The sequence below is a fragment of the Anabrus simplex genome, chromosome 2 (assembly GCF_040414725.1).
Source record: "Anabrus simplex isolate iqAnaSimp1 chromosome 2, ASM4041472v1, whole genome shotgun sequence".
NCBI classification, from domain to species: Eukaryota; Metazoa; Arthropoda; class Insecta; order Orthoptera; family Tettigoniidae; genus Anabrus; species Anabrus simplex.
Window position 1 is genome coordinate 1,143,350,061 of NC_090266.1, and position 14,668 is coordinate 1,143,364,728.

General features: G+C 42.3%; 1 protein-coding gene across 1 annotated transcript in view; it reads left to right on the plus strand.

Moving 5' to 3' along the window:
- The first annotated feature begins 1,767 nt into the window (after positions 1-1,767).
- Positions 1,768-14,668, plus strand: part of LOC136863810 (uncharacterized) — a 122,189-nt gene continuing 109,288 nt past the window's right edge. Inside the window, exon 1 of the mRNA XM_068226099.1 lies at positions 1,768-1,982. Coding sequence (XP_068082200.1) covers positions 1,768-1,982 — 215 coding nt within the window. The remainder of the gene's footprint in view (positions 1,983-14,668) is intronic.

The window sequence follows — 14,668 nt, forward strand, 5'->3', positions numbered from 1 at the left end:
GCAATTCAGAACGCCATCATGTACGCGGCGACAGAATTTGTAGGGTTCTAAGAACCAAGGGTAAGATCGGAGTTGTTCGCTGCGGAATAAGAAGAGCCCATCCAAAGGAGAGCAAGGGACAAGACCTTACAAAGACCGACCAAGTCAACAGAAGAAGACTACCCATGTCGAGGGTAGAAGCAAAGAGGGTGCTCCATAGGAAGAAAAGACAGCGAGAGCAGCTCAAAGCCATCGAGGATCAGTATAATAAGAAGGAAGTTTGGGCCATATTCCAGGGAACAAGGTGAATCAAGAATAGGTTCGAGCCCAGAACATCATACTGCAAGGACAAGAAGGGTCTTTTGGTCGGAGAGGAGGAGATCTTGTCACGATGGACGGATCACTTCGAAGAGCTTCTGAACACTGAGTAGGCAGAAACAAGTGTGGCTGATCAGGTGACAGCTGGACACCCACCGACTGAGAACGAGCATGAGCCAGTCCCCGAAGTGACGTGGAAGGAGGTGAAGGAGGCGAACAACTTCAGGCGCAATAACAGAGCGACAGAAGATGACGGCCTACCAGCAGAGCTGATGGAGGGAAGAGCCTGGAGATAGCATGCACGCCCTAATCCGATCTGTATGGGAGAGCGAGGAGATGCCAAGGTACTGGAGTTCGGTCCTTATCTTTCCCTTCTACAAGACAGGTGACAAGGCGGTGTGCAGCAACTACCGAAGAATCTCATTACTCAGCATGGCCTACAAGATCTTTTCAAAGGTGCTGGCTAGGTGACTCGAGCCCTTTGCAGAGAGGCAGCTGGGAGAGTATCAGTGTGCATTTTGGCGCAACATATCAACAACAGACCACATACTAACCCTACGGCTCATCCTTGAAAAGTGTTATGAATACAACGTCAACATGAACCAGCTACTAGGAGGATACGATAATGTGGACAGGTCAAGTTTGCGACAGGTGTTGGAAGAGATGCAGGTTCCGATGAAGATCACCAACCTTGTCCTGATGACTGAGAAGTACCAGAAGCAAAGTGAAGATCCAGGGCCAGTTCTCCAGCGAGTTCGAAGTACAGAGAAGGTTAAGGCAAGGCGGCGCATTGTCAACCATTCTGTTTAACCTCTGTCTGGAGCATGTTATGCGACGAATACCATTGAACCCAGGTGGTACCAGTTGCAACATAACTCCTCCAGTACCTGGCCTTCGCGGACGATGTTGTCCTACTCGGGAGAAGTACGAACTACCTGACGGAAGCTCTGCAGCACATGAGTGAGGGATCATAACATCTAGGCTCACAGATCAAAAACAACAAAACCATGTACATGGTGAACACCCAAGACAAAACAATATTTCACGGCGTGAGAGGCCTGGAATTTGCAGGTAAAGCCTACGAGAGAGTGGCGAAGTTTAAGTACCTGGGAGCCCTCATGACTGAGGACAACATGGTCAGCGAGGAGATAAAGGCTAGGGTGGCAGCTGGGCACAGGTGTTACTTCGCCTTCCAGAAGTTTCCCAAGACTGAAACGCTGCCCAGAAGATTGAAACTCACCATTTACAGGTGTCCTGTATGCATGCGATACGTGGACCCTAAACGAGTGCGACAAGAACTTTCTACGGGTGTGGGAGAGGAAGACCTTGAGGAAGATTTTCGGCATGGTTCACGATGACTGAAAGTGGCGCATCAGGGCCAACGAAAAAGTCTATGCCCTGCATGCTGACCTCGAGATAGTTACAGAGGCCAAAAAGAAGAGACTTCTGTATCTCGGCCACATAGTAAGGATGGACCAGGACCGATCAACGAAGGTGATCCTTAACCAACATCATGGCGGCCAACGAAGGCGGGGGGAGACCAAGGACAAGATGGCTGGACAGCGTCTCGAGAGATATGGAGTTGTAAGGGATCCAGGGCTGGAGAAGGAGAGCTCTGGACCGAAAGGAGTGGGCGAGTGCTATTGGAGAGACCAGGGTCCTTCATGGGCTGTAGCACCAGGAGAGTGAGTGGAGTCAGTGAGTGAGTGAGTGAGTGTATACCATGAAATGAAAACCTACAACCTGTTTTCCAGTCTTTGACCGGGTCAGGGATGTAATTAATGAATCAAATATATGCTGTTATTACGATGGGGTCGCCACTCCCAAAATGATTTATATTAATGAGTGATAGATGCTATGAAATGAGTATGGAGAGTGTTGCTGGAATGAATGATGACAGGGAAAACCGGAGTACCCGGAGAAAAACCTGTCCTGCCTCCGCTTTGTCCAGCACAAATCTCACATGGAGTGTCCGGGATTTGAACCACCGTATCCAGCGGTGAGAGGCCGACGCGCTGCCGTCTGAGCAACGGCGGCTTTCATATACCATGAAATAAACCCCAAAAATAATTTTCCTCTCTCTTGAAAAATTACTGATTTGTTGGTTACATCCTTATTCTGGGGAGGACTTCAATTATTATTAGTAATACGTTATTGCTCGTAAAGGGGCTGCGTGGCAGAGGCGGTAAATGTGTGGTTACCTCATGAACGCAGGTTCGATTTCCCATCCAGTAGTTGAGAGATTTTGGAGACGGGAATTCCACAGTTGGAGAGGGATTAACTCAGTCTGTTCCAGAAATGAGTACCGGGCTAAGATGACCGGGCATAGAACTAAGCATACTTTTCCGCTTGCCGCCGAAGTTACGGACAGTGCAAACCTTTGCCTTCCCAGGGGCGTAACGTTAGGGCCTGTAGGGCCTGCAATGCAGGCGGGCCCGGGCCTTTTAGGGGCCCCGCAGACTTCTCGCTAAAAAATAAAAATAATATATTTCTAGCCTAATATCACACTGCACGTAAATGATCAGGGCGGTTTTGTACTATCAGTCGAAGTTTTTAAAATGTTTTTTCACAATTCGTAAATAGAGGATATGCCACTTGGTTGCATCTTCAGCAGTTTATTGTAATGAGTGTAAACAATGCTTCCTTGCCTTTGCGCAATACCGCGACACGCTTCTCACAAACGACCTGCACCAAATTATTGAAAAATAATTACAGCAATGATAATTGATACCAAAATATCGTATTCCAATCAGAAAATGATAATTTTTGATGTGTAGTGAACGTGAGATCGTATTATGTACAAATTTTGCTGAGCATTTAACATATGTCACTCATTTATTCAAAAACAATGTATAATGCCAATACGAAGTTGGTGTAGTAGCAGTCACTCAACTGAGTATAATAATAATAATAATAATAATAATAATAATAATAATAATAATAATAATAATAATAATAATAATAATAATAGACTAGTCTTATCAATTGTGCGGTTAGATATTTTTCAAACTTTATTTGAACAGTCTTTTAACATTTAATTTTGTTCGTATATTTTTATGTATTGTAATCGAATCAAGTATTATAACTAAGACTTCGATGTCGCCTACAGAGTGTATTTCTGTAGTTACTGAAAAATGTAACCAATTTAAGTTAAGTACGAACAGGTAAGTGTCGCATGATTGGCAATTCAGTAGCTCAGCCGTTAAACCACAGTGAGTAAAACAAAACCAATTCAACATCATTTAATAATAATCTTATAATAACAAATAATGCCTTTGTTTGTATAACTTGACAATATATTACATTACTTCTACCTCTTATAATTAAAGTTATATTAGTTATTCAAAGGTTCCATTTGATTTGAGGGGGGGCCGATTGTTTTATTTTAGCAGGCGGGCCAGTTTCGCTGTGCCTTCCATTCCTCCAGGGGCCTTCAAAGATGGCTCCTTTACTGCTTCTGAACAGACAGAAATTTCATTAATTTTCCTCCTTGAATTCGGATCTTGTCAGTCATGTATGCAGCCATAACAATAAATCTCAAACTAGGCCACCAACCTACGCCTCTTTTAACCTATGTGAGCAGCGTTGGAGTTTTAACATACCTAGAACTACTGTATTTTCTTAGAATGTCGATGAACTTCGAACAGAATGTCTAGCATAATTTAGAGATGCTTTCATTCCCACGTCATTTTTACGTTCAAGTTGAAAGGTGATGAAAGGATGTAGCACAAGCTCACCATGTCTTATACCAAACCGTTCTCTGCCTGCTGTACCGCTGAGATATTCGAGTACTTCACGTCATATCGCTTCCTATTAAGAAATTCGTCACCAGTTCCGCTTTAATCACTTTCTCTTCGACCCACAAAACAGCAGTACGCAAGACATGTCGCAGAGTATGACACAATGAGTACTGGGAAGATCTTACTGGTTCATATCATTTAAGTCACAGAAAGAATAGACTACATTTCAGACAGAGTTCGATCTCCGACTATGAAGTACTAGCTGTCCATGTGAAATGAGGAACAACTATTAAAGCAAACCTTCCTATATAATAACAATGTTCTTAAACATAAAAAGAAAATAGTAGATCTTGTTTCTCAAGCATATTTTGGAACGAGTTTTATGTACGGAGTTTTCAATAATATTCACAAGTAATCAGAAAAATAGAACTTGATTCATAAATATTTTGAAGGAATGTTTTATGTACCAAGCTATTAAAATAATCACAAGTAAAAAAAATAGAACTTGCTTCATAAATACATTTTCTTAATAAATGTACTATTACTGCTTATTGTTCATCTCATGATACGAAATGTGAAAAGCTCTACCACCGGATGTACCACCTGAACAGTCTACATTGGGAAATGTAGTTAATCAAATTTTTTGATATAAAACCATCTACCACCTTCTCCAGTTTTAACGCCTTAGCCGCCTCCGAAGGCTACCAAACTCCGTGTTTTAAGGGCACTTAACATCTGGGAAATGAATTTGGGGGGGGGGGAGGAATGACACTCTGCCCCCTCAGATAATTTTTGGAGGAACAGAAAACGCCTTGCCCCCCCCCCACCCCAAGTCGGCGCCACTGATTTTGGAAGTAATGCCATCTATACTCCGCACGGCCTTACTTCTAAATTGAAGTTTCGCAAAACAAATGAGCATCGCCTTCCCTCTGTTGCCAGCACGCTACGCCTGCGAGAACAGCTGATGCAATATGACCGCGGTAAACAGCCCTTTTAAATTGTAATACATACTCAGAAAAACGAATGAATATGGATTGACAACAAATTCACAAGAACTACACATTCTAACAATATCTGGCACTATAAGAGAATATATTATTAACAATAAAAGAGAATGAGGAAATAATACATCACTAACGGCTAATGGCTGGCACAGAAAGGAGGTTATGGCCTATAAAGGGAACAATCTACTGATCTCAGAGTCACTGGAACCCTCCAACAATATGAAAAACACACTAAATATTGAAGGAAAATGCAAAAGATCGCGAACCGTACCGAATACCACACACGCTGAGCGAGATAGGTTAACCACGTGGCAAATGTAAATATTAGAGTTGGCAACTGGGTTTCGAGATCGTGCTCTGCCGATATAAATCGATATGAATGGCAGCTTGGGATTGGTTGGATGTCTATGCTTCAGCGCATAACCACCAGACAGAGCCAAAATCTGATAAAACGTCAATTTAGAAGTAGAGCCGTACGGAATATAGAAGAGATAAGTGGAGAGAATTCCTATTTAGCGACTCTATATGTCAATAGCTAGCTCATGTTTCGTAAGTAGCGCGAATCGAACAGATCAGTCCTCAGCCGGTAAATGAAGCATGGTTGAATAAATAAGATTTTTTCGAGGAGTACTTATTCGATTCGATTTTCAAAATAATCATGGTGCTGTATTTGTAATGTTTGTAGATTTAAGGCCGTGTGTACAAAATAGTGTGGTACCGTTCAAAAAAGCGAAGTCAGTACCATGATCTCAGAGAAAATATTAACGTCATGACACAGTACCTTAAGTGCGATTATTAGCCCTTTGGTACCATTACAGAAAGTGAAAACAAAATGTCAATATCTTTAACCGTTCGCGAGTTATTTGAGGTGGACAGCATTGCAGAATAACCATGTAGGCCTATATGGGAGGAATCTCGTATTAAGTTCATAAATGTATTATTTTTTGTCATTTTAATTTTAAACCTACTTTAAGTACTGTAAATGATTGGTATCCCGGAGACACGACACGGGTAATCACAATCCGTTTGTTAATTTATTGCTCATCATGTTAACAACATTTTCGCTATGCATTATTAAAATTTCAAATTATAAATGTGAATATTATTTTTCCTCACTTCTAATATCCCGAATCTTTCTAAAAATACTACCTGACATTGTCATCATATCAACTAGAAGTATTTACACACTGGCCGCCCGCGACTAAAGAGCGACCGTGACGATAATCATATGCTCGTGCTTCCTGTAACTGAATCACAGGTAAAAGTCACAGATATTTTTATGTCACAGTTCGCCGGTCATAGGTAACTTTGAAATATCATTTAAGTTCATCTCTATTTGTAAAGTTTTAAAGTTGTCGAGATGGAAATGGTATATCTTTGAACCGAGTACAACTTCATAGCGGTAAATTTAAAGTTTATATTGCTCTTCTAAGTTACAGTTTACATTTATAAAGATGATTATCAGTGGTAATATGCTCCGTAATTTATATTATTGGTTATTTGCACAATTTTTATGATGTAATATAATTTTAGTCCGCCTCTGTGGTGTAGTGGTTAGTGTGATTAGCTGCCACCCCCAAAGGCCGGGGTTCGATTCCCGGCTCTGCCACGAAATTCGAAAAGTGGTACGAGGGCTGTTCATCATAGCAGGTGAGGCCGCCTGGACGAGGTACTGGTCATCCTCCCCAGTTGTATCCCTCGCAACTTTAAACAAAGACCCTCCGATGAGGGTGGGCGGCATCTGCCATGTGTAGGTAAATGCGTGCTGTTGTGGTGGAGGATAACGTAAGGCTTCGATCACATTGGAGGCACGCTTGTGCAAGTAATTTGGTGGCGCGCGCGTGCGCAAGCGTGCACATGTAAACAAAATCTGCAGGAGAGCGACAGAAACAAGTGGTGACTTGTCCATCGCCGCTCACACTGCCCGCCACAAGCAAGTGCACGCTTGCGCAAGCTTGATCCGACTCCACTTCGAAAAAAATTGTTTTGTAGTTGCAAGCGTGCGTGATCTCAGTTGATTTCTGACCTTCGAGGCTTCTCTTCAGGTGATACACACTTTCGGAAATTAGATTGCTTCCTTATTCTAGGTGTAATTTTGTCCAGTATATAGTAGAAAGTGTCTGGTATCATTCTGAACTATTCAAAAAACTTATCAGGCTGTCTAAGCAAATCGTTGAATATTCGTGCATACTCTCCATCTTCCTCTCTGTCCAAAAAATACTCGTTCACCCACTCTTCCCTGATTTCCTGCTCATCCAAAAATAAAAACTTTAAAACACCATTTTACAAAACAATGTCCTCATCGCCTGACATCTCCATTTCGACTGACCTGTTTATAATAATTAACTTGCACCTGCTTGCATTTAGTGTGAGCACATTGTTGTTCACGCCAGCTTGCGCACGCGCGCGCCACCAAATTACTTGCACAAGCGTGCCTCCAACGTGATAGAAGCCTTATGTGTGGTGTGTGAGTTGCAGGGATGTTGGGACAACACAGAGCCATTGGAATTAACCAATGAAGGTTAAAATCCCCGACCCGGCCGGGACCCTGTGAACAACAAACGAGTCAGACACCACTAATGAATGAATAATTCCAAATCAGCGTTTCTTTTTTTCTAAAGTGTTCGAAATACTCTGACCTCTTTCCGGTTGAGAGCATGAATGAAAACCTACAACCTGTTTTCCAGTCAATGACCAGGTCAGGGATGGGATGAATGAAACCCCCCACTTGCGGCGAGGATAGGAATTGTGCCGGCTGCCGAGGTCTGTCGCACTCCTCTGGGGCAATGAATAATGACTGACAGATGAAATGAAATGGAATGAAAGATGACAGGGAAAACCGTAGTACCCGGGGGAAAATCTGTCCCGCCTCCGCTTTGTCCAGCACAAATCTCACATGATTTGACCGGGATTTGAACCACGGTATCCAGCGGTGAGAAGCCGGCGCGCTGCCGCCTGAGCCACGGAGGCTACTTCCGGCTGAGAGCATGTACTGTAGGTTTAAATTTCTGCTGCATTGCAGCGGATATATGTTCCAATACATTACGTTTCCTTATGTATACTGATAGTATAAATTGCCATCTCTTCACTGATATGAATGTTGACATCATCTGGTGAGAATTCTTATAATTCTTTCAACGCCTTGAAACCTCTTAGGAATCGGTTTTACTTAATCCGCTGTCACTTTGATATACGGCATTGCGTGGCGCAGGAGGAGGCCCGGGTTCGATTCCCGGCTCTGCCATAAAATTTGAAAAAGTGGTACGAGGGCTGGAACGGGGTTCACTCAGTCTCGGGAGGTCAACTGAGTAGAGGTAGGTTCAATTCCCACGTCAGCCATCCTGGAAGTGGTTTTCCGTGGTTTCCCCACTTCTCTTCCAGGCAAATGCAGGGATGGTACCTAGCTTAAGGCCACGGCCGCTTCCTCCCCTCTTCCTTGTCTATCCCTTGCAATCTTCCCATCCTTCCGCAAGGCCCCTGTTCAGCATAGCAGGTGAGGCCGCCTGGGCGAGGTACTGGTCATCCTCCCCAGTTGTATCCCCGACCCAGAGTCTGAAGCTCCAGGACACTGCCCTTGAGGCGGTAGAGGCGGGATCCCTCGCTGAGTCCGAGGGAAAAACCGACCCTGGAGGGTAAGCAGATACAGAAGAAGAAAAAGAATGTAAACTGCATTCTATTTAGTCCCACCTGTAAACATTTGAAAATAATTTGAGCTAAACTCTTGCAACAGTGAATTTTTAAAGAGATCGCTGCATTCTCTTAGTGCTCACATCTGAACCACCTCCGTCCGCTGTTTAATTAAATGCCAACATAAAACCAATTTTCCAAAGAACCACTTTAAGACATATGATGCATAAACTATAACGGAGTTGATCTTGGCTGCTAATAGTTCGTAATTCTTCACCGCCTCTAGTGTAATTGCTTACCAGTCAACTGAGTCTAGTGAAGGTTAGTGGTTGTCTTTCAGCGTATATAAATTCTAGTGTGGATTTCTTATAATGTTTTTTTAAAGGAAAGTATGTACTTTCTGTTACTGTACAGTTCTGAATTATTACGTACTCGTATGTGACCGACCAGTCAAACGTGCGTGATTCAGAATTTATGAGGCATATGATGATGATGATGATGATGATGATGATGATGATGATGCTTGTTGTTTAAAGGGGCCTAACAGCGAAGGTCATCGGCCCATGTGGCATATGCATGGCTGCCAAAGTTTTTCTATGTGTTTGTATGAGATACATTCATTTTTACCGAAAAGTATGTAATTTGTAGAATATGACTATCTGATATATATTTGTCTGCTAGAACCTGTTACCCTCATGTATGTATTTATTTTTCTCTAGAGAGTCGACTGATTGTGTCGCAAAGAGTTAATAAAGGGGGTTTCTGTCATATTACGCGCTATTTCCTTTGGTTGTGACATTCAAGAACTTGCACTGAAGAATAATATTACTGCAAAGAAACTGCTGAGTTATACGTATTTTCGTATAACAACGCCAGCAACTGTTTACAAAGTTTTGATACCGGACCATCAGCAGTCAGCAGCTTAACAATTTTACTACCATTCGGACAATTGTCTGAAGATGTCCAGAGTCTTAGACACATAGAATTCAGAAAATGTCGATCGGAATATTCGATGAAAAGTTCAAGAGTAAGTACAAACACTGACATACTCCATAATTTATTGGTATCTGATTACTTCGTTAATGCCAGAAAAAAATTCAGACGAAAAATACTGGATCATGAATGTAAGGAATTGTTAGGGGTATCAGATCAACCATCTACTTCTGTAAACACTAACCAAGAAAACACGAGTTCAGACCATCATCGTTTCACACAATATTCAAGTGACCATGAAAGTAATAAAGTGACAGTCCTGTTTCGGAACATGCATCGAAATCTAGGTTCATGATTAACAGGCGCGCCGACTTGGGGTAATTACTGAGGGGCATGATTAACACGAACACAGGCATGTGAAATGAGGAACAACTATTAATGCAAACAAGCCTACATATTAACAATATTCACAGACAAACAGAAAAAACAGAACAATACTAGAGCTTGTCTCTCAAATATACTGTACTTTTGAACGAGTCTTATATACGGAGTTTTAAATAATGTTCACCACAAGTAAACAGAAGAATAGAACTTGATTCACAAATAAATAATTTGGAATGTTTTATGTACGAAGCAATCAAAAATAATCACAAGTAAAAAAATTAGAACTTGCTTCATAAATACTTTTTTTTCTTAATAAACGTCCTATTACTGTATATTATGTATTTCATGTACCCTCTGAACAGTCTCCATTGGGAAATGTAGTTCTCGGAAGGAATGCCCTCTTTCTAACCTTATTTCCTGATATAAAACCATCTACAAACTTCTCCAGATTTTACACCTTAGCAGCCTCCGAAGACTACCAAATTCCACATTTTAAGGGGACTTAACATCTGGGATCTGGGATCTGGGATCTGGGATCTGGGTGCAAAATAGCATTCTGCCTCCCTAAGATTATTTTGGGGGGTGGACAGTAAACGGCTTGCGCTCCCAAAGTCGGCGCCACTGTGATTAATTATACTTATATTTTAGTTTACTTAAGTTTAGATTAATATTATGACGGGGCGGGAACCAAGATCCCATCAATACAAATGTTATTGTGTAGTATTTTAGCCGCTCCAGAGATAAAGAATACATAAATGTGTAGCTGCTAACAATTTCATTGACTCATTTTTGTTTCATTGCATAAAATAATATTATCGCGCTAGATCACAATCCTGGACGTGTTGAATGAAACTCCTCACATAATACACAAAAGTTAGAGGCAAATGCCACAACCGCAGCCATAACGGGCTTACTAATAAAAATACAACGTAGATCTCAGAGGAATAAGCTGGGGTAAGGTCACGGAGAAATCTCTCATTCCCAGAGCCTTTTCTCCATATGGTTCGCTGAGAAAGCAGCTTCACAGGAATGTGCGTGGAGGCGAAATGAAACTTCTCAGTATCCATGGCGTTCAACTTTCCAAACTTCAGTATCACATTTGGAGATGGAGGGTAGTTTTGATCTTAGGTTCGTAGACAGTTGGGATATTTCCTCCACGCAGCGATGACGGGTCGCGGAGTAGAAAGATGGGATCTGCTAACATTTGTCTAATACAGGTGCAAATATGCTACGTTACATGCGACATTATTATTATTATTATTATTATTATTATTATTATTATTATTATTATTATTATTATTATTATTATTATTATTATTATTTAATCGGTCTGCCGTCCAGGGTTGGCTTTTCCCTCGGACTTAGAGAGGGATTCCGCCTCTACCGCCTCAACGGTAGTGCCCTGGAGCGTGAGACATTTGGTCAGGGATACAACTGGGGTGGAGGAGCAGTACCTCGCAAAGGGGGTCTCACCTGCTATACTGAACAGAAGGCTTGTGGGGGATGGAACTACTGAAAGGGATAGGCAAGGAAGAAGGAAGGAAGCGACCGTGGCCTTAAGTTAAGTACCATCCCGACATTTGCCTGGAGAAGAAGTGGAGGAAACCATTTCGAGGTTGGCTGAGGCGGGAATCGAACCCCTTCTACTCAGTTCACCTCTCGAGGCTGAGTGGACCCCGTTCCAGTCCTCATACCAAATTTAAAATTTCGTGGCAGAGCCGGGAACCGAACCCGGGCCTCCGGCGGTGGCAGTTAATCACACTAACCACTACACCACAGAGGCGGGCATGAGGCGATATATTGGAGAAAATAAATTGCCGTGATACACGATACCACATTTATGTGAAATTTGTGCTGATGTAAACTGAGTTTGGAGAGGTTTTCACTGGAATCTGTGGTTTCCTGTTCAATTTAATTTTTGTAAAACTTAATTTACTGTCACTGATCTTGAAAGGTGCAACAGGCCTCACTAGCCGGCATTTTCATTAATTTGGTACTAGCTGGGACTTCATTATCTGCCGTGTATTTGACTTTCGGTTCACCTGGAAGGACTTGGGTTCGATTGCCCGTCAGGAAGTCATAAAATTAAAAAAACGATATGTCAACTTCCGGAGGTGCACATGGCCCTGAGGTTCACTCAGCCTATACCAAAAATGAGTTCCAGGTCAATTCCTGGGGGCAGAGGTGGCCGGGCATAGAGCTAACACCTCTACCCCATCAAGAGCTGAGGTTACGTATAGTGGAAGTCTTTACCTTCCACCCCTCCAAGGGCCTTAATGGCCTGTACGGAGATAATTTTGCTTCGATTTTGCTTGTTTTGGCATTTGACTTGAATCAGGTTAAGTAGGTTTTTAATAATGTTCCTTTCTTGTCAGTTCTAACTACTAATAGTCTTAGGTTGTTGGCACGTTTACTAGACTAGACGGTAGGGTTCACTCGCAGGCTGACGTCATCTGGACCCACTGCCGGGCTTGCAGTGAACACGATCCATTGTAATTGTACGTTTCTATTAATGATTTACATGTTTTTATTTAACCACTTGCTTAATATTTTTCACTTTTGTCAAATATATTTGTCAGATGTTATGTGTAGATAATTGTGTTGTAATTTATTTCAGTATTTTGCAGAACCTTACAAGTAATATAATAACACTGTGCTTAACACGAACTATTCCAGTAGCTTTCTCAGTACTAAATAATCTTTCGCCATGCAAATAAAGTATTTACGGATCGGTTTTCGTATTTTCTATCCATCCAGTGATTTTAGAACGATTTTATACACAGTTTTACTTCTAAAACCAGTTGATAAAATTAAAGGAACATGACCAATCGCACGGGAAGTTTTTACCGTTGTTTTGGCGGATTGTTGGTGTTAAGTAGTGTTGTAAACACTTAATATTATATTTATGTATAAGTAATCATTTATAAATGTGTATTGGCCGGTGGAATGTCGGTAAAAAGCCTCTGAAGAAACGTCAACTTTTTTCATCTGGACAGTTTTTGCTGTTTACCACATCGCCTGCATTACGGCTTAAAATTAATGATTTAATTCGCTGCGATACAATGGTAAGGAGAGGATGGTCATAAAAGCGACCATTTCCTCAGATATGGGAAAAGTAGCTCTCAATTATGTCCTGGTTACATTTGGCCGCCATTACGTAAGTATAGCCTTCTGATTTTAAACTCTTAAATAGACCACGAAGGCTATTTATAGACATTAGAAAACTTCTTGAAAAGAAGGAGTTTGTTTTTGCCAATTATTCTCATGGTGAAAATTAATTCGAATAATTTGTTGCTCTATACAATTCCTATGGGCACTTTTTGAGCTGTTTGTACCACACACGGAGGCAAGGGAGTTTAGAACGTCAAATCCATTATTAATCGTGATTACAGTCTCTCCTACATAGCTGAGCTCTGGGAAGTTACGGCACAGTTAGTGATAACTGATCAGCGGCTTTCCGTACATTTTGCCCCTCCGTTCCAGTCACAAGAATATGATTCATTGAAAGCTTATGTGCATGTTATAGGTGTTCGCCCTCACTTTGCATTTCGATTGATTTTGTAAATACTTCTTTTGTAACCCATTGTCCACCTTCGGAGTTGATATCCTTCAACAAGAAGGTGATTCCGCAGTAATTTAAGTACCGAGCTCGATAGCTGCAGTCGTTTAAGTGCGGCCAGTATCCAGTATTCGGGAGATCGTGGGTTCGAACCCCACTGTCGGCAGCCCTGAAGATGGTTTTCCGTGGTTTCCCATTTTCACACCAGGCAAATGCTGGGGCTGTACCTTAATTAAGGCCACGGCCGCTTCCTTCCACTCCTAGCCCCTTCCTCCCTCATCGTCGCCATAAGACCTATCCGTGTCGGTGCGACGTAAAGCAAATAATAAAAAAAAGTAATTTAAGTGCATGAGGCACATCGCAAAAAATAATAATGATAATAATAATAATCTTTGCTTAAAGGATTTTCCAGCGACGGTTGGTCCCACGAAATATTCAGATCAGTCATACATGTCCTATTTGAAGGTCCCATGTAACATACAAACTACTCTAACTTTAAATTCGGTGCTTTCTTCTTCTTCTTAATCTGCTTACACTCCAGGTTTGGCTTTTCGCTCGGACTCAGCGAGGGATCCCACCTCTACCACCTCAAGGGCAGTGTCCTGCTGCGTGAGACATTGGGTCGGAGATACAACTGGGGAGAATGACCAGTACCTCGCCCAGGCGGCCTCACCTGCTATGCTGAACAGGGGCCTTGGTGGGGGATGGGAAGAATGGAAAGGATAGGCAAGGAAGAGAGAAGGAAGCGGCCGTGGCCTTAAGTTAGGTACCATCCCGGCATTTGCCTGGAGGAGAAGTAGGAAACCACGGAAAACCACTTCCAGGATGGCTGAGGTGGGAATCGAAGCCACCTCTACTCAGTTGACCTCCCGAGGCTGAGTGGACCTCGTTCCTGCCCTCGTACCACTTTTCAAATTTCGTGGCAGACCCGGGAATCGAACCCGGGCCTCCGAGGGTGGCAGCTAATCACACTAACCACTACACCACAGAGGCGGACTCGGTGCTTTCTACGACATGAATTACCTCTGCTAACAGTTCTCTTGACATCGCTGTATCAATGTTGTAGTAGATAGATTGCATCCACTTTTGAGCTAAACTTCTTATTACAATGACTTGGACATTAC